At 51.6% G+C, this 17,958-nt stretch overlaps 1 protein-coding gene across 2 annotated transcripts in view; it reads right to left on the minus strand.

The window, feature by feature from the left end:
* Positions 1-1,551: 1,551 nt before the first annotated feature.
* The window catches only part of Spen (spen family transcriptional repressor), a 70,315-nt gene continuing 53,908 nt past the window's right edge, over positions 1,552-17,958 (minus strand). For both annotated transcript variants that reach the window (XM_051172005.1, XM_051172004.1), the window contains 6 exons: positions 17,116-17,216; positions 3,777-11,796; positions 2,706-3,206; positions 2,393-2,587; positions 2,079-2,237; positions 1,552-1,750 (listed from right to left, as the gene is read on the minus strand). In XM_051172005.1, the coding sequence (XP_051027962.1) occupies positions 1,619-1,750; positions 2,079-2,237; positions 2,393-2,587; positions 2,706-3,206; positions 3,777-11,796; positions 17,116-17,216 (9,108 nt within the window). In that variant the 3' untranslated portion in view covers positions 1,552-1,618. The remainder of the gene's footprint in view (positions 1,751-2,078; positions 2,238-2,392; positions 2,588-2,705; positions 3,207-3,776; positions 11,797-17,115; positions 17,217-17,958) is intronic.

The following is a 17,958-nucleotide window of genomic DNA, read 5'->3' on the forward strand; positions in this document are numbered from 1 at the left end:
GGCCTGTACCAGGGTGCAAAGCTGCAGAGACCTAGGCAGCCTAGGCCCTCCAGCCAGAGCAGCCATGCAGGTACAGTCAACTAGTACATGCTGTGGCTACACTGACTGGCTGCAGTCTACCACCAGGCTGGTAAGGAGAGACACAAGGGACCAGTCAGAAGCTTTGATGATGGCACCAGAGCTTTCCCTATTGAGCTGAACAGGCCTTTGTAGGCCCCACATCCTTCACCCAGATCTTTTCAATTGTCTTGAAGTGGGTACAAAATTAACAGCCCCAGGAAGACTGGGCTGCTAGCCACTGCCGTGAACAACAATGCCGAGAGAGGGGAGAAGGAAGGGTGCCCAGCACGAGCCCAGAGCAGGAGCCTGTAAGTGGGGAGTGGAAAGGGTTTCGTTGTTAACAAAGTGAAGTGCCTTCCCAGTGACCTACAACACAGGACAGAGGCCCAGCACTTAAGATCAAAACACCCCAGAATGCTCTGGGGAAGACGAGGCAGTGAAAAAGGCCCCTGTTCACAGATGGGAGGTGGGACGTACTGTCTAGCAAGTCAAGAACTCTGGTTCTTACTCGAGCGACAACCACACTCACACTTGAGGTGTTTTGTATTTTTTAATAAAGTTTGTAATCCAATGGACACACAGAACAAAACTGCGCTGCGAAAACAGTTTCATAAATTAATAAGTGTTAGGAAGTCAGGGAGCGGTCCAGGTCACGGAAGAGGAGTGGCCAGGTCTTTTGTACACTATGTGACACTTCCATGTTGCGGGAACAGGACCCGTGCTGTAACGAAGCGCACTTATACAAATGAGTGACGGTACAAAGTCTGAGTATGAAAATAAGATTTTCTTTGAAAACACATTTTTGGCACAGATTAAAAAAAATGTATGTCAGGGAAATTTGATTTAAGTCAGTATTATATATATTTATATATATTATATATTTATATATACACACATCCCAAGTTCTGCACATCCGACCAAGAAAGGAAATCCTTCTATTTGCTTTTACTCAACTGTAAACTGTACATCCGATGAGTCGAAGGTGGTGGTGGTGGCAGGAGAATTAAAGATGACATGTCTGATGAGCAGGAGGAGATGGGGCAAAAAAACCCAATGAAATGTTCCTTGACCCCAAAGCTTCAGCACAAGTCCCAAGTCCTGCGTGAGTGTCCACAGCATGCTCACGCACACATGTCCAGAGCATTACAGCCTGTGTTCCACTGTGCGAGTCACTAATTTAGTGCAAAGGCTGTTTTATTCTGTTTAACAAAAACAGAAGAATCCCACGGCCCTGTACCTTTTCTCCATGAGGAGAGAAACCCAGCCCCTAATGTTTTTGTTGAGTCCATGGGTCGGTGGTCTGTCCTGGGCGAGAATTTCATGTAAACATACAAGCAGCACCACCCCCAGTGGAGGTCCATCTGTAGAGTTGAGTGGGCGCGGGGGCGAGGGCAGTTGGTGGCGCCTGGCAGTCTGCTCCTCAGCAGCTTCCCCTCTGCCCGGCTGGGTTGTCCACGGTTCTGTCCTGTGTTCGTTTTTTTTGTTTGTTTGTTTGTTTTGTTTTGTTTTTGCAGCAGAGCCTCAGGAACATGGCCTGAGGTGGCGACCATTCAGAGCCTCACACAGAGGCAATGACAATCATGAGGTGGGGAGAGATGTTGGAGATGCTGGCAAGGAGGTCCGGGGCGAGGCGGGAGAGGTGACTCTCAGAGAACTCACAGGGAGGGAAGATCTGCAGCACATAGGCGGGCTGGAGGAGTGAGAGAGAAAGTGGAACCCGCTGTCTCCCAGGACCCTGCCACGATACCTGGCAGGCCCAATCAGGCCAAGGTACCAGGGCATGGTGCCATGCCATTAGCCTCTATGTCAAGCTGTTCTCTAACCACTCTTTCCAGGATGGGTACCTGCTGGCAGCCACCCGTGTTGCCTGGGTGCCCACCTCCTCTGGGAACTCCTGGGGTACTCCGGTTGGTAGTAAATATATCCCTGCCACCAAGCGTGCCAGCTTTCCTGACCTGCCCTAAACTGGTCCTACCTGAGAGTACAAATAAGGGGTAGGGATGGGATAATGGACCAACCTGATTGGAGCCAGGGTTGGGAACGTTGATAATCCCTGCTGCTTGCTTGGCCTGCAGGTAGGTGATAAAGGCAGCCTTGAGGGACTCGGTCTGGCTCACCACGTCCTCCTGGTCACGACCACAGGGCAGAGCCAGCAGAAGGCAGTAGTCTGTTTCCACCTGGAGCAAAGGTGAGTGGTTAGAGACCTCCTGACTACCCAACATGCTCTAAGATGGCAGTGTTAAACTGTGTGTGTGTGTGTGTGTGTATACACATACAAGTGTGCACATGTGCGTACAGCCACCTGTTCTTCCCTCCGGCCCCCGAGTCTTACTGTCATTCTTCTGGCAACCCCTTCCAGCTGCGACGCCTCTAGCCGCATCCTCTGGGCGATCCTCAGTGGGGGACCACCTTCAGAGAGAGGCAGGGATCGATGGGCCAGGACGTTGTTGCCGGAGACAAAGTGGAGCTGCACAGCGGCCGTGTCGTTCTTAAGGGCCAGCAAGCCCTGCCACACGATGGGATACTTCTGCTTACCAAGAAATAAAACAGGGTCATGGTTTGTCCAGCATGGCGCTGGCAGCGACTTGCTGCTCTGTAGTAGGGAGATCTGAGCACACTTAGAGCACAGCTTGCGCCCATCTCACCTTCAGAAGCTGGACCATATCCACAGGCCTCTGTGGAGTGACGTGTGTAGAAGAGTCTTGTTTGGGGGCAGGCTGGGCTTCAGCAAGAGGCAGAGCCAGTCCAGGTGGGGAGCTTGTGCCTGAGGTTGCAGGGACAAACAGTGGCTGCTTTGGGGCAGCCTGAGAGGGAAGAGGGGTTGGGAGGTCTGGTTTCATGGACACTGACACAGGGGAAGGGTGGGCCGACTGGCCTGTTTCCACTGGTGCCCTCTGAACCTGAGCATGGGGCTCAGGTGGCCTGTTTGTGGGGACAGCTGAGAGACGGGTCTGCTCTACCCCTCCTGTCTGCGTCCCCTTTGCCTCTTGGGAGACCTGAGGAATCTTGCTACTCGGTGGCTGGGCAGGCTGGCTGAGTTGGGAGGGCTGGCAGGGTGGGGCAGGTGGTGCAGGCTGTGTGGACTGCGTAGACGGGGCAGACTGTGCAGGCTGCGTGGTCTGCAAGGGCTCACCTTCAGGGGGGCCCTGGAGTTGGGAAGGAAGATAAAGGGTCAGTCAGAATTGGTTACACAAAAGCCCCTGCTCCCAAACAAGAGCTCAATGGCCCCAGAGGGAGGCACCATGTCTCATGGAGTCAGGCAGTAGAGCTTGTCTCCGAGAAGAGGCTACCTGGCATCACCCTTGGCACCCTGCAGGGCAGGAGCCTTTGACTAAAGCATCTCCCCAAACAGTAGTACAATTTGACCCACTCCTCACTGCGAGTTTACAAACCCCTTTACATCTCCTGTCTAGTCTGTCTGTACCTTGCTCACAATCCTTGCTGTAGGTCAGTTTTTTATATTTCTTATTACTATGTGAATGTTCGTGTACGTGCTGGAGGACACACACAGGTATGACTCTTGTTGTGTCCATGTGGAGGTCAGAGGTCAAAGGAAGACGCTGGAGACCTTCCCTCCCACTTGGATGAGGGTTGCTAGACCCAAACGGAAGCATACGTGTTTACCCACCAAACCATCTGACAGGCAGCCTGTCTTTGTAACCACACAGCCCCCAAGTGTGTGCCCCGAAGGTAGGGAAGAGACCTGGCTTCCTCACCTGGGCGGAAGTCTTGGTCCTGGAGGGTAGGCTGATGGAGGAGGCGACAGGAAACTGAGTATGTGTGAGCTGAGCTGGGGCATGGTAGGTGCGGATGTCGCCATACCTATATTCTTGGAACAGCTCACCGCTGGAGTGCACAATCTGCACCCCGTGGGTTACGACCACAGGTGGAGAGAGAGGCAGACCCTGAAGCTGGCTGCTAGGGGTGACTGTGAGAATGCGGGCTTCACCGTGAGGGGTCGAGGCGGGAGTAGGGACAGGGCCGGGGGCTGGGGCTGGGATTGCTTTGGCATCTGAAGTCTTAACAGCCTCTTTCACCAACGGCTGGGGAGCCTTGTTGGCTGGCGGCACCTTCACTACCCCTTCTGTGGCCCTGGGCTGTTCACTGACAGCAGTCACATGCGGATGCACCATGATCCTCACGTCCCGGGGCACAGTGTATGGGTGCAGCCGGTACTCAGACTGCATGACCAGCACTTCCGACTGCACGGGGGCTGCAGCTCGAGCCACAGGGAGGTGATAGTGAACTTCTTCCTCAGGAGGGTGCTGTGCGGCCAGAGCAGGTACTCCAGCTGTGGCTGGCTGCGGGGTGCTCACACGCTGGGGGGCCCTCGCCTCTATCTGCTGGGGCTGCAGAGGGGCCCGAGGAGAGTGCAGCGTCTCTGGCCGGATGCTGTAGGTGATGCTGGGCAAGGTGGGCGTATTCATTCTCACCTCGCCTTGTGACAGGTGGCCAAGGGACACGGTCTGAGTGATGCTGTGCGGCGGCATGATGACAGACTGCTCTGGGTGTATGCTGGAGATGAACTGTGGCACCGGAATGCCCGCAGCCAGCATGACGGTGGCATTGGTGGAGAGCGCTGTGGATGTGGTGCTGCTGGGATGGCACGCCCTTGGGAACGGGCCTGTGGCAGGCCCACTAGGTCGAGGAGAATGTGTATCTGGTTTTGTGGCTGCCAAGTGGGAGATGGTTCGATCTGCCGGGGTGCTGGGTCCGGAAGGAACATGGTTCACTTCCGTAGGCAGTTTGCTGGGCAGGGCGGGAGGGTGGTGGGGAGTGAGGGTGGGCCCCAGGTTAGCTGGCTGTAGGACCTTGGTCTCTATTTTCAGAGTCACTGGGTCAGCAAGTTTCTTGTTAGTGGTCACTATGCTTGGGGTGAGGACAAGCTGGTTGTGAACCAGCACGGGGGGTGTATTGATGCCCTGGGTGAGAACTTTCACTGTGCCACCTTGGGTGACAGGCGTGGACACTGAGAGGTGAATGGGCTCGGGCTTCTCCAAGGATGGACGGTCTGTCTTCACCGAGGAGATGACAGGAGAGGCATTGTATGTCTGGGCAGTCAGGACCAGGGTAGAATGGGCGGCCACATTTGCAAAGGCTGAAGGAGTCTGAGGGCCTTTGGGTGCAGACTGGGAGGGTGTGACAGAGTCGGCTTTCACCTGGGACTTTGACACTGACTGCTGAAACTCAATGTCCATAGCACTGGCCGGAGGGATCTGGCTGATCTTGGCACTGATCCGCTGTGGGCCTTCCGTCTTCTGGCCCGAGTAGCTCAGAAGCACGACCCCTTCTGAAGTGTTCACACGCAGCCCCGCCCCAGAGCCCGTGTCTGCTGGGCGGTCATCAATCACTGACATGGACCCCGGGTGGAAGCGACTGTTTTCATTGCTGCTCGACCTGTGCTTGCCTTTGGCTGCTGGCGCAGTCACCGCACCTGTCATGGCCGCCGTGCCTGTTGTGGCAGTCGCACCACACACAGCAGTCACTGCACCAGCAGCAGCATTCACGGCGCCCGGAGCAGCGTTCACTGTGCCCACTGTGGCACTCACTGGAGTGGTCAGAACGTTGACAGGCCCAGTGAGGACATTCACGGGCCCCTTTAGGAGATTCACAGGCCCACCAGGGGTGCTCACTAGACCTTTCAGGGTGGCCACTGAGCCCTTCACAGGACCCTTTAAGGCATTCACTGGGACCAGAGAGACATTCACCAGGCCAGTCAGGGCACTCACCAGGCCAGTCAGGGTCTGAGGAGCTGGCTTCGCCAACGTTATCTTCTGTGAGTTCTCCAGGTCAATGCTGACGGGCATCCGGTTAATAACAGATGTGATTTTAGGGGCAATAACTGGAGCCACCTTCTCTTTGTCAGCAGCTCCTGGCACCTCTGAGGCTTGAGTGTCAGAGGCACTTGACACTGCAGCCACTGACTTTTCTTCTAAAGGAGGATGGTGTTTGGGTTCACATGGAGGGGCTGGCGCCTCATGTAGACAAGGAGCGGCACTCACGGGCTCTGCGATGGCTGTAGTGACACTTGTGGAAGTGACACCTGTGGCCGATACATATTTGGGGTCCATGAGGATTTTCCTCAGTGTACTGGAGCTGGTATCCACATCAGAGGCCTTTGTGTCTGGGGGAAGAGCTGGAGATGGGGTGGACTGAGCCCGAGGCTCCTCCTGTCTTGTAATCCACTCTGTCACCTTAGGAGGGGGACTCTGATGTGGGACTCCCCCAGGAATGACAGGGGGTGGGAGCTTTGCTATAGTCACTAAAGGAATTGTGGGTGGAGGTATGCTTGAGTCACTGGGTGGGGTCACTGGATCACTTTCGATGATTGAATGCACCTTGAACCTAGCTTGGGGTTCTTCATCCAGCAGCGCTGGCTGGGAAAGGGGGGGCAGGTCAGGGGGTGCAGGGGCTTTGCATGGAGTCTTTTCTTCAACACTGCTTTCCTGGGGCAGACTCTCAGCAGGTGGACTCTTGCTTGGATCAGAAGTGCACTCCCCAGAAGGAGGGGAACAAGGCTTCTCACTCAGCTTTTCTTCTGGGGGAGCTTCTGGGGGTGCTGCTGTCGCCTCGTTGGCAGCAGGGCTCTCACTTTGAGGCTGCTCAGCCTCAGAGGCACGGGTCTCTGTGGCTGGGACCACTTTCTTGTTTGTATTCCTTTTCCGGCGTGATCGTGTTGTCTTTGGACGCCCCTTGTCTTTCCGGGGAGGAGTGACTTCCACTTTAGACCCCTTGGCTTCCTGTACAGAGTCATTGCTGTTCCCCTTGGCTTCCTTGGCATCTGCAGAGCCTGCTGATGGGTCCGAGGCACCGACTTGTGGGGCAGAAGACTCTGCAGCAGGCCCTGTCTCCAAGGTTTCAGACACATCCTCATGGGGCCCCGGCTCCACTGCTTCCTGCAGATGTGTCTGAGATCCTGGGGGGAAAGAGGGCAAAGCGGAGAAGTTCTCAGGCTCTCCGGAACTGTCGCTGATGATGGAGCCAATAGCCGCAGCCAGTTCCGTTTCGCACGCCTGGTGTGCAGGCTTGGGGCCGTCCTCTGCAGCGGCGACGGGGCCTTCAGATGCCCCTGGGGCTGCTCCCTTGTTAGCTGCCCCAGCAGGGAGCTCGGCGAGCTTCCCGATGTTCTCCACAGCCTGCTCCAGCTCCGTCTGCTTGGCTAGCTGTGTGGCTTGTGGGGACACCGTGGCAGCAGACAGACCTTCCTTCTCTGCTTCCTTGTCAGGATCAACTAGGTCACTTTTCAGCTGAGATGAGGAGCCACTTTCCTTCTGGGGGCTCTCATTTTTCTCTGGAGAGACTGCCACAGGCCCAGCCTCCTTGTCCACTGCCTGCCCTGCTGCCCTGGTGGCCATTTCCAGGCTTTTCAGATGTGCAGCTCTGTCCATTGCTGACCTGGTACTGCGAGCACGACCTCTCTTTGATTTGCAGGTTTTCTCAGGAGGTGGTTTTTTCTCTGCTACTTCAGCTGGGAGGGTGTCAGTCACATTCTTGTCTGTGTTGGCATCTTTTCTGTCCCGTTTGAGCTCACCTCCTGCTTCTTTGTCACCCCTGGCCTTACTTTCTCTTGTGTTCACCTGGGCACTGGCCTCAGCAGCAGCCTCAGCTTTCTGCTCGTTTCTCCCCCTTTTCCCTTGTGGCCCGCTGGCAGTTGCTGGTTTCTGAGACCTTGGAGACCTCCACCCCTCAGCTGGCTCTTTCGTCTCCTGCTCATCATCTTCCTCAGCACGCCGGCGTGTTTTAGGAGGCCTTCCCCTCCGAGGGGTGGGGGGAGCTACCACGGCCTCCTGCAGCTCCCGTTCCAATCTCTTCCTGGTCACTCTGGGCTGCTCAGCAGGCTCTTTAGCTGGAGAGCGGCCTTCGTGGTCCCCCATGGTGGCATAAACACTCCTGACATTCCGGCGCCTGGTTCGGCTGAGGGGCAGACTAGGCTCAGGGTGCTGAGGCTCTGCCGCCGAGCCTTTAGATGCAGTCCTTGTAATCTTCTCTGCCTCCATCTTCAGTTCCAACAGCTTCTGTGCTTCCCCGCGAGGGGAGCCGGACCGCTTCAGCTTCTCCCGGTCTATCCTCTCGCTCTTCCTGGTGACAGGCTTCTCCACGACGCTTGCAGCAGCTGCCTGGACTGGTGTCTTGGAGCGCTTGCTTTTGTTTGTCTTCTTCTCTCTTGCTGTGACTGGAGGATTGGCCTCTACGTCTTCAGAAGCCGGGGGCTGAACTTCAGGCGTGATTCCAGCTCTCTGAGTGGCATCAGGTTCAATGCTCGGAGCTGATTCTGGCTTCTCCACTTTCGTCTCTTCAGTTTCCTCAGATGTCTGAGTTGGTTTTAGGAGTGGCTGGGGACTGCTGGGTTTTGGGTCTACAGGGCTTTCTACCTGGGAAACTGCAACCCCTGGAGTCAGAGGCTCGGCATCCACACAAGGAGCAGCGTCAGTAGCTGAGCTTTCTTGAGAAGCCAAAGGTGCCACCGTGGCACCTTCATTGGTGTCCTCTCCTGGGGGGATGTCCACCTGCTTGGGCTGTTCCACGGGGACAGAAGCTGGCTCAGACACAAACTTTGTTTCTTCTAAGACAGGGGCGGGCTCCACGGGCTTCTCTCCTGCCAGTGAAGCTGCCTCCGTCTTCTCAGCCTTCTCTGGTGCAGCTGATGCTGGTTCTGGTGTCACAGCACTGACGACAGGAGGCCCAACTGAGACAGGGGCTTTGGGCTCCAGCTCTTTAGTCTCAGCGGCGGCAGGTTCTGGGGTCTTGGGATGATGCTCTGGGTCCTCCTGTCTCTCAGCCTCTTTGGGCTTCTGGTCCTTCTCCTTCTCCTTCTGCTGCATCCGAGTGAGCTCCATGAATCTGCTGTGGAACAGGACCACTGGCTCCTGGACCGAGTCACTTGTGCTGCTTGCACCCTCAGACAGCTGTCTGCTGTACAGCCTCCCTGGAGGGAGGTCAGACTCCTCGCCTTTCCTCTCAAGATGCTGCAGCCGCTTGGAGTCCTGTTCAAAGATGGAGCTGTGTAAAAAACGAGAGGCGAAGAGCTCTGGCCTCTCCTGCTCTTCCTCCCTGGGGTCTTCCTTCTTATCGTCTGTCTTCCCCTCGGAGTCGGTCCTGATTTTCTTCTTTTTCATGTACCAGGATGGAATGGGTCTTGGGGCAGAGTCGACCTTTTCTTTATCTTTGTTGTTTCGAAAATTAGCAAACCGGGAGTCCCAGTCAAGAAAAGACCAATTTTCTTCACGGGATGAAGAAAGAGATTTTGCTCTTTCAAGCAAAGCTTTTGTGTCTGGTGTGATTGTCTTATCCAACGCAAAAGAATAAAACTTGTTTCTTTCTAAAGAACTGGAGAGTCTTTCATCTCGCTCACGTAGTTTGTCATCTCTGTCCCTTAATAAAAAAGACAGGCGAGGGCTGTCATAGAGGGCGGAGGCTCTGGGTGACTGGGATCTGTGCTCAGCATCCTCGTCAGAGTCAGAGGGCACCTCACCAGGCTCCAGATCCCGTACCGACCTCTTTCGTAGACTGTCTCTCTTAATTATGCTGTTAGGAAAACTGACATCAAACCTGCTGGGGTCCTGTTTCATCTGAGGGTCCCAACGACTTGGCTCACCTTCAGAATTCAGGACAGACAGCTTTATTTTGGCCATGTCAGCCACCTGTTCTCTCTTGCCAGAATCGTAAGGGTTAAACTTTAAGGGGTCTTCTCTCACGGTTACATTAGTATAGGGGAGACCTTTTTCATCCACTTTAGGAGACCCCTTTACTGACAGTAACCTGGGGGAGCCCAGGGGGTCATCATCTTCATGGAGGGACCCGTGGCGGACACTGGGGGAACAGCTGGCCCTTTCAGAATCCTCACTGATTTGGCGTGAACTTCTGTAATTTCTCTCTCTCTTGGTGCAGATATCAAAATCAACGTGATCCAGCCTTTTCTTTTTGCTGGGAGGCGAGTCATCAGTGACATCCTGAGGGGGCTTGCCCACCTCATGAACAAGGCTTCGTCTTTCGTACTCATCTGCATCTTTTTTAGGACTGCCAAGCTTCTCAGACTTCGCTATCTCCATCTCCAGCTGCTGTTTTCTGCGACTCTGCTCCATCTGTTTCCGGTAACTCTGTGTGTGATCGATGTCAATGCCAAGCTTCTCCTCAGCATGTCCTGCGTGCGGCTTCTCCTGGCTTGCTTTATGCTCCGCTGGCTCATCACGGAGACGGCAGTGGTTTTTCCTGATGTCCTCCTTCTCGGGCCCTTGACTATCTAGGAGCTGAAGCTGTCTGGGCTGAGGCTTGGAGGGGACAGCTTTTTTGGGTGGAGTTTCTTGATTCTCCGCAGATCCGTGTGTTGGTTCTCCCAGGCCTGCGTGTCCATCTGAGCTGGGCCGAGAGCCAGGCCCTGCAGAGACAGCAGCAGGCTCCTGGCAGTCTTTGGGGCTAGGAGCTGAATTAAGTCTGTCCAGCTTTGTTTTTTTTGATTCCCTTTTAAGGATTTCTTTTCGCACAGGCTTTCTTTCCAACTCTCCTTCCCTCAGCAACACACCATCTCTCGCCATGTCAGGCTGCTTCTTTAAAAGCACTCGAGTGTCCTCCGTTTCGGGGCTGCTTTTCTTGACTTCTGGTTTTTGCGTTTCTGCTTTTAAGTTGGAATCAGCAAAGCGCCTTTTCCTTGCTTCCAGCTTCTCCAGGTCCAGCGCGCTGAGCTCGGGCGTCTGCTCAGGCTTGAGGTGCTTCCTGAGCTTAGGCCTGACCTCCTTATCTGCCATCTGTGCGTGGCCTGCGAGGGCCTTGTCCCTCAGCACCTCCCCTCGAGCACACGCCACCTTTGACGAGTCTGACTTGGCAGGCTCCCCCTGAGCGGCCTGGGATTTCTGATCCGGGGCTGAAGACTTAATGGTGTCGTGATCGAGCCTGGCTTTGAGCTTGTCCGTGGCGGGGTGGTCAATGACTTTCCCTTCCTTCTCTTTTACTCGCGTTAGAACCACACAAGGCATGAGCTCCAGGCGGTTCCTGGCTGGCCCTTCCCTGTCGGCCCTGTCTCTGCTCGCTCTGGCCGGAGGCCGGGTCTTCTCAGGGCTCTGCTCTCGGTCGTTCTCAGGCTCCGTCTCGGAAGACTGAGAACTGGGGGAATGAGCTTTGCCTTTTCGTTTCTGCCTGTCCGGCTTGTCCTTTTCTAACTTTTCCTTCCGAATTATTCGTCTCTCCCTCTCTATCCTCTCAGGATCAAAAGTTCGCTCTTTATCTGTCTTTTCATTTTTTGTATAGCGTTCTAGCCGAGCTTTTTCCAGTTTGTCATACCGTGGCGGGGACACTGAGCTACAGCTCCCACTCCGCTCTGAGGACCGGCGGTACAGCCTCCTCTCAGAGTCACTTGGCAATCTCTCCGGATGTGTAGGCGACACCCCAGGACTCTGTGGACGACGCAAGTGCAGGGGACTCTGACTTCGCTCAATGGGCCTCCTCTCGTGGTCCCGGTCTGACTCAAATCGCTCCCGTTCTCGCTCCCGTTCTCTCTGCCTGTAGCTGTATTCCCGAATGTCTTGGTCGTAAGGATCACTCCTGTACTCTCTGTACTCCCGAGGGTCGTCATAGTACCGGGACTCATAATACTCTCCTTGGTATGTTTCCCACTCGGAGTAAAACTCTCTCCCTCGAGCCGGATAGTCCCTCCTGGAGTCCTCAGGGTAGGTGCCTGGGGTGCGAACACTCTCGTAGTACGTCCGATCCTGGCTGTACTCATAGGATCCTCTTCGTTCCTCTCTGCCAAACATCAGAAAGATTATGTTAGCTCTTCTGTCCTCCCATGCCTCGCAGTCCCGCCTCCGTAACCCCAGAACTCAAGGGGCAGAGGCAGGAAGACACTTAAGACTTGCTCTAACTACACAAGCTCTGCAGCCTGTGGTGCAGTGACACCATCTTACATAACATGTCTGAATCTTTTAGTCACTTGTCCAGCTGCAGGTGTTTAGCAGCAGCACTCAAGCCAAATGAAGTGCTACGATGTAAAAGCTGGCAGCCTAAATAAAACTCAAACGTTAAATGCCAGAGTTTCTCTCTGGACGTCTGGCCTGGAACTCACTATTTAGACCAGGCCTGCGTCCAACTCACTGAAATCTCCTGCGTCTGCTTCTTAGAGTGCTAGGATTAAAGGCGAGGCAACCATGTCACACTGTTCTAACATAAACTCAATAATCACTAATAAAGAACAACATTGAAGGAGACCTTGATTGCACTGTGCTGTACAGTTAGAGCATCACACTGTACCCAGTAAATATGTGTAATTGTATCAATTTTTAAAAAAGATTTAATTATTATGTATACAGTATTTTGTCTACATGTACACCTGCAGGCCAGGAGAGGGCACCAGATCTCATTATAGATGGTTGTGAGCCACCATGTGGTTGCTGGGAATTGAACTCAGGACCTTTGGAAGAGCAGGCAGTGCTCTTAACCTCTGAGCCATCTATCCAGCCCCAATTGTATCAATTAAAGAAAATTTATTTTCAATTTTTAGTCTCAGGGCTGGAGAGGTAGCTTACAAGATAATATACTTATTATTCTTGCAAAAGAGCCAGTTTTAGTTCCTAAAACTCACATGGTAGCTCACAACCTTCTATAACTCCAGTTCCAAGAGGAATTGATAGCCTCTTTTGACCTCCTCGGGTACCATACGCACTTAGTACACGAACATTCATGAAGGCAAAGCACTCACACACATAATAGGAAAATAAGGAAATCTTTTAAAAATGTTTAATTTGGGTGTGGTGGCGTACACCTTTCATCCCAGCATTTGGGAGGCAGAGGCAGGCCGATCTCTTGGTGTTGGAGCCTGGTCTACAAAGCAAACTGCAGGCCAGCGGAGATCCTGTCTCCAAAAAACAAAAAGAAAATAAATGTATGTTTTGTTGCTGCTGCTGCTGGTGATTCCCCCACCCCCGAGACAGGGGTTCTCTGTGTAGCTCTGGCTATCCTGGAACTTGCTCTGTAGACCAGGCTGGCCTTGAACTCACGCACATTAAAAATTTTCCCTCTCCGTGTGTGTGTGTGTGTGTGTGTGTGTGTGTGTGTGTGTGTGTGTGTGCGCGCGCGCGTGTGCACGTTGTGTGCAAGTGGTGGAGGCCTGAGGATGCTGTTGGGAATCATCCTCTAAGGTCGCCCACATCGTCACTGAGGTAGGCAAGAGCTCTCAGTCAAACCCAGAATTCGCTGATATGGCTAGCTCTGGCGTTCCCATCTGTCTTCCTACACTAGAATTCCAGGCAGGCTACCCCAGCCACCAGGCACTTATACAAATGCTAGGCCTCACTCTTACACCGCCAGTGTTTTAACCGTTGGGCCACGTCCCCTGCCCTGTAAAAACAGTCTCAGTGAGCTGAACAGCACTAGCTGCGGGCCAGGGAGATGCCTCAGCAGCTAAAGCAGGCAGTCCCGCAGAGCCCAGCCAGGTCTGTGCCTAGTACCCATGGGCGGCTCCCAGCCACCTCTAATTCCCACTCCAGGGGTGTAGTCCTCTACTGTGACCTCGGTGGGTAGCAGACATGCACAGTACACATAAAAATAAGACAAATTCTTAAAAAAGAATTAGTGACTGGAGGGAAGGCTCAGCGGCTAAGAGTGTTGTCTTCCTAAAGGGAGCTGGGTGTGGTAGTGCACACCCTTAATCCCAGCACTTGAGACACAAAGGCTTCTCTGTGAGTTCAAAGCCAGTCTAGTCTCTAAAGAGAGTTCCAGCCAGGGCTATTACACAGAGAAACCCTGTCACGAAAAAAATATGTGTGAGAGAGAGATTTAATACACAAGACAAGGAAGTATTTTTCTCTGTGAAAGTAAACATGTCCTGTATAATATAAAGACAGTAAGACGCCTACCTGGAATGATTAGTACTGATTAACAGGGGCTTAAAGTTGTTGTAGTTCACGCTTTTCACAGTTCTAGAGAGAACTAGGGTCCTGCACATGTTAAGAATACATTCTAGGGCTGCACAGGTGGCTCAGAGGTTAAGAGCACTGGCTGCTCTTCCAAAGGCCCTGAGTTCAATTCCCAGCAACCACATGGTGGCTCACAACCATCTATACTGGGATCTGATGCCCTCTTCTGGCCTGCAGTCGTACATGCAGATAGGGCACTCATCTACATAAAAATAATTAAACAAAACAAAACAAAAACAACAATAACAAAAACCCACAAGTAAAGTGAGTAACTAAATAAAGTTAAAAAAAAACAAAAACAAAAAAACAAAAACCATATGGCAACCTTAAAAAAACAAAAACAACCCACAGTATCAAGACTTTTTTTTTTTTTAAAGTAAACTGGGGCCAGGGTAGAGCTCAATAGCAAAATCCCATGGCTTACACAATGCCCTGTGTGTGATCCTTGGCCTAACACAACAGAACAGAATGGAAACATGGAGACGGGATAGCGCTCCAGACAACAGTGAGTCCTTGTTTTTTTTGTTTTTGTTTTTGTTTTTGTTTTTAATAAAAAGGACTCACAGTGGACAGCTCCTAAAGAACAAAAGCTGTGGCTGACCTTGATACTCATGTTCTCGTGTGTGGCGCACGCGTGCACACGCGCACTAGTTTCGGCAGGGAACAGAACAAGAGAACACTGGAATGCAGTCAGCAGAGTAGATGCATCCCTCACAGAAGAATTTAAGACTGCTTGCCTTGTCCACAGAGTGCAGGGAGTTCATCCTACTGTAAAGGCGATGCCTTGCATCTCAAACAACAACTGTCAGCAGTCGGGGTTAGAGAAAACTCTGTTGAAGCTAAATAGGAAAACCCATTTGACCTTGTAAATGCATCCTGAAATCACTCTGGGGCAGTGTAAAGCAAATGCACTGACAGGGAGGAGTCCTGGCTTTCCCCCCCACCATAAGCAATCCCGTGACATCAGAAACAAAGTTACCTGATAGAGGGATATAGATTTATCTCAGTGGTAGTGCACTTGCCTACTAATGTACAATCTTGAGTTCAGTGCCCAGCAGCAGGGAAACAAACAGATCACAAAAAACTGTCCAACCTTCAGTTACCGCCATGAAAAGAAACAGAGGGCTGCCACCCAGGGGAGGACGTGAAGACCAAATGGCACAGAGCTTTGTACATGGACAAGCTCTATGAAATTGGTGTGTGTGTGTGTGTGTGTGTGTGTGTGTGTGTGTGTTGATGATGATGATGATGATGATGATCCTGAGATGAATCATCAGTCAAGCATCTTTCTGACCTGGAATCGCTTGCTCAGAGGGATGACACCCTCTGAGGAATGCATTAGACACACAGAACATCTGAAAGCTCCCCCCATCTGCTTCCTACTACAGGAGAACACACTATTAGATGGAGATAAATAACCATGGAAATGAACTGAAGAACAAAGCCAGAAACAGATCATTGCTAAAATTAGTGAATCTTAGTGGTAATCCACTCAAGTAACTCCTACACCACATCACCCAAGCCTCATGAGACACTGCTTTTCAGAACTATTGAATATAAGCAGAGAAGATGGAGCCTCCAACACACACCGTCCCCTCGCTCTCGGGTACAGTCTCTTTCAGAGCTAATATAATGACAGCAAGCTCGGGTGAGAGCTCAGCTGGCACAGTGCTTGCCCCCAAGCGTACGCCTGCATTCGACTCCCAGTACCACTAAGTCAAGCGAAGCAGCATACATCTGCAACGCCAGCTCTCACGGGTGGAGACAGAACGCCACCAAGTTCAAGGTCATTCTTAGCTATGAAACAAGCCTTGGGCCAGCCTAGGCTATGAAGTCCCTGTCTCAAACAGACAATAAAACTACAACCAATCGGGGCTGGAGAGATGGCTCAGCAGTTAAGAGCACTGGCTGCTCTTCCAGAGGTCCTGAGTTCAGTTCCCAGCAACCACATGGTGGCTCACAACCATCTATAATGAGATCTGATGCCTTCTTCTGCAGATAAAGCACCCATATGCAATAAATAAAATAAATAAATCTTAAAAAAAAAAAACCTACAACCGATCAGTTTCAAACTGCTACTCTGGGAACTGGGACTGAGAACATTCTGTCCAAAGTGACATGCTTGCACACATATGTCGTATGTGCACACACACACTCACCCATGCGTGCTCTTTCTCTGATGGTGGAGAACGGCCCCTTACACTGGCTCTCTAGCTGAAGAGTTCTACATTTTCAGGGTTTTGCAATTTGGATTCTAATCTATTGATGAGAAACTATCAAAGCCTTAGCTTTCTGACGTTTGGAGTGGAGCAGTGGAGTCAGGTTTCACTTAAAAGCGCAAGAGTTCAGTGACTTAGCAGAATAAGCAACTAGGAAATGCCTGCCAGAGGTACTGCTGACTACTTCAACACAACAAAATGGGGCCTGTGGGAGCTGCAGCAGGAGACAGGAGACACTTGATCCATTTTCTTTCTTTTCTTTTTCTTTTTCTTTTTTTTTTAGTTTTTCGAGACAAGGTTTCTCTGTGTAGCCTTGGCTGTCCTGGACTCACTCTGTAGACCAGGCTGGCCTCGAACTCACAAGAGATCCACCTGCCTCTGCTTCCCAAGTGCTGGGATTAAAGGTGTGCGCCACCACACCCAGCCTCCTTCATCCATTTTCAAACACAGTCCACTATGTGTGGAACCTAGTGATCACGTGAGAATATTTTAATAGGTTGTATAATCAAAGAGAAGAAAAAAATTGAACATGACATTACCATAATGTCATAAAAAAATGGCTGGCCTTCTGCACTGCCAAAATGACCGGTTTATAAATTATCTGGCTTGCTCTACCTAAGAGTCAAACACTTTACAGCTCTTTGCCCTATAAGAGTGCTCAGTGAAGACTGAGACAAGATAACTGAACCTCCCACCTTCAACTACATGAAAACTCGATTTGTAAAAGCAAATCTGTTTTCTATATGACAGGTTAAACACTGTGTTTGCGGCGAATAGAAAAGTGCAAAAGAGAAAAATAAACTGGAAGGCCATATAAATAGAACTATAGTTATACTGGCAGATCTGCTGCCCATACCTCGGCCTACCAAGCACACAGTCCTGAGGTTCTTCTCCAAAACTGGTAGGTGCAGCATAAACAGAGAAACACCTACCTTCTCTCTGTTAGCATTTCATAGAAGTCTCTGATGTCTTGACCAGACTTCTCCATGCAGTGATAAAACGCAAGCTGGCTTTCCCGATTTGCGAAGTCCACCTTAAAAAAAATAAAAATTTCGGAATAAGACCCATTACTATAGGATGAACATATTTAGAGCAAACATAAATAGTATTATAAAAGTAGTTTTTATAAAGAAAGAGAAGTTCAGATTTCAATTTTGTAAAGTTTTTTCAAGACAGGGCTTCTCTGTGTAGCCCTGGCTATCCTGAACTTATTTTGTATACCAGGCTAGCCTCGAACTCAGAGATCCACCTGCCTCTGTGCCAGTGCTAGGGGATTAAAGGTGTACAGCAAGTGACCAATTACTACCTGGTCTAATTTGAGGCCCATTACACAAGAGGGAGCCCAGGCCTGACACTGCCTGGATGACTAGAGACCTAGGGTATAAGCAAACATGACTGCTCTCCCCCCATCAATGAAATGACTGTTAATGATAGTCTGCTCTGCTCATATATGCCTAGTCAGTCATCACCAGAGCTGACGGGAACAGACGCAGAGACCCACAGCCTGCATGGTTCTGCACTAGGTACTCGGAACATTATGGTTGTTGGCTTAGTGTTTTTTTTGGGGGGGGGGGGCACCTAATGGTGGGAATGGAAGTGTCTCTGATTCTTTTGCCTGCTCCTGGGACCCCTTTCCTCCTACTGGGTTGCCTCACCCAGCCTTGATGTGAGGGTCTGTACCTGGTCTTATGGCGGCTTATGTTATTTTTGGTGAAATCACTGGAGAAGGAGGGAAGGAAGGAATGAGTCTGGGGGAGGGACACTGGGAGGAGTAT

Source organism: Acomys russatus, chromosome 29 (assembly GCF_903995435.1).
Source record: "Acomys russatus chromosome 29, mAcoRus1.1, whole genome shotgun sequence".
NCBI lineage: Eukaryota > Metazoa > Chordata > Mammalia > Rodentia > Muridae > Acomys > Acomys russatus.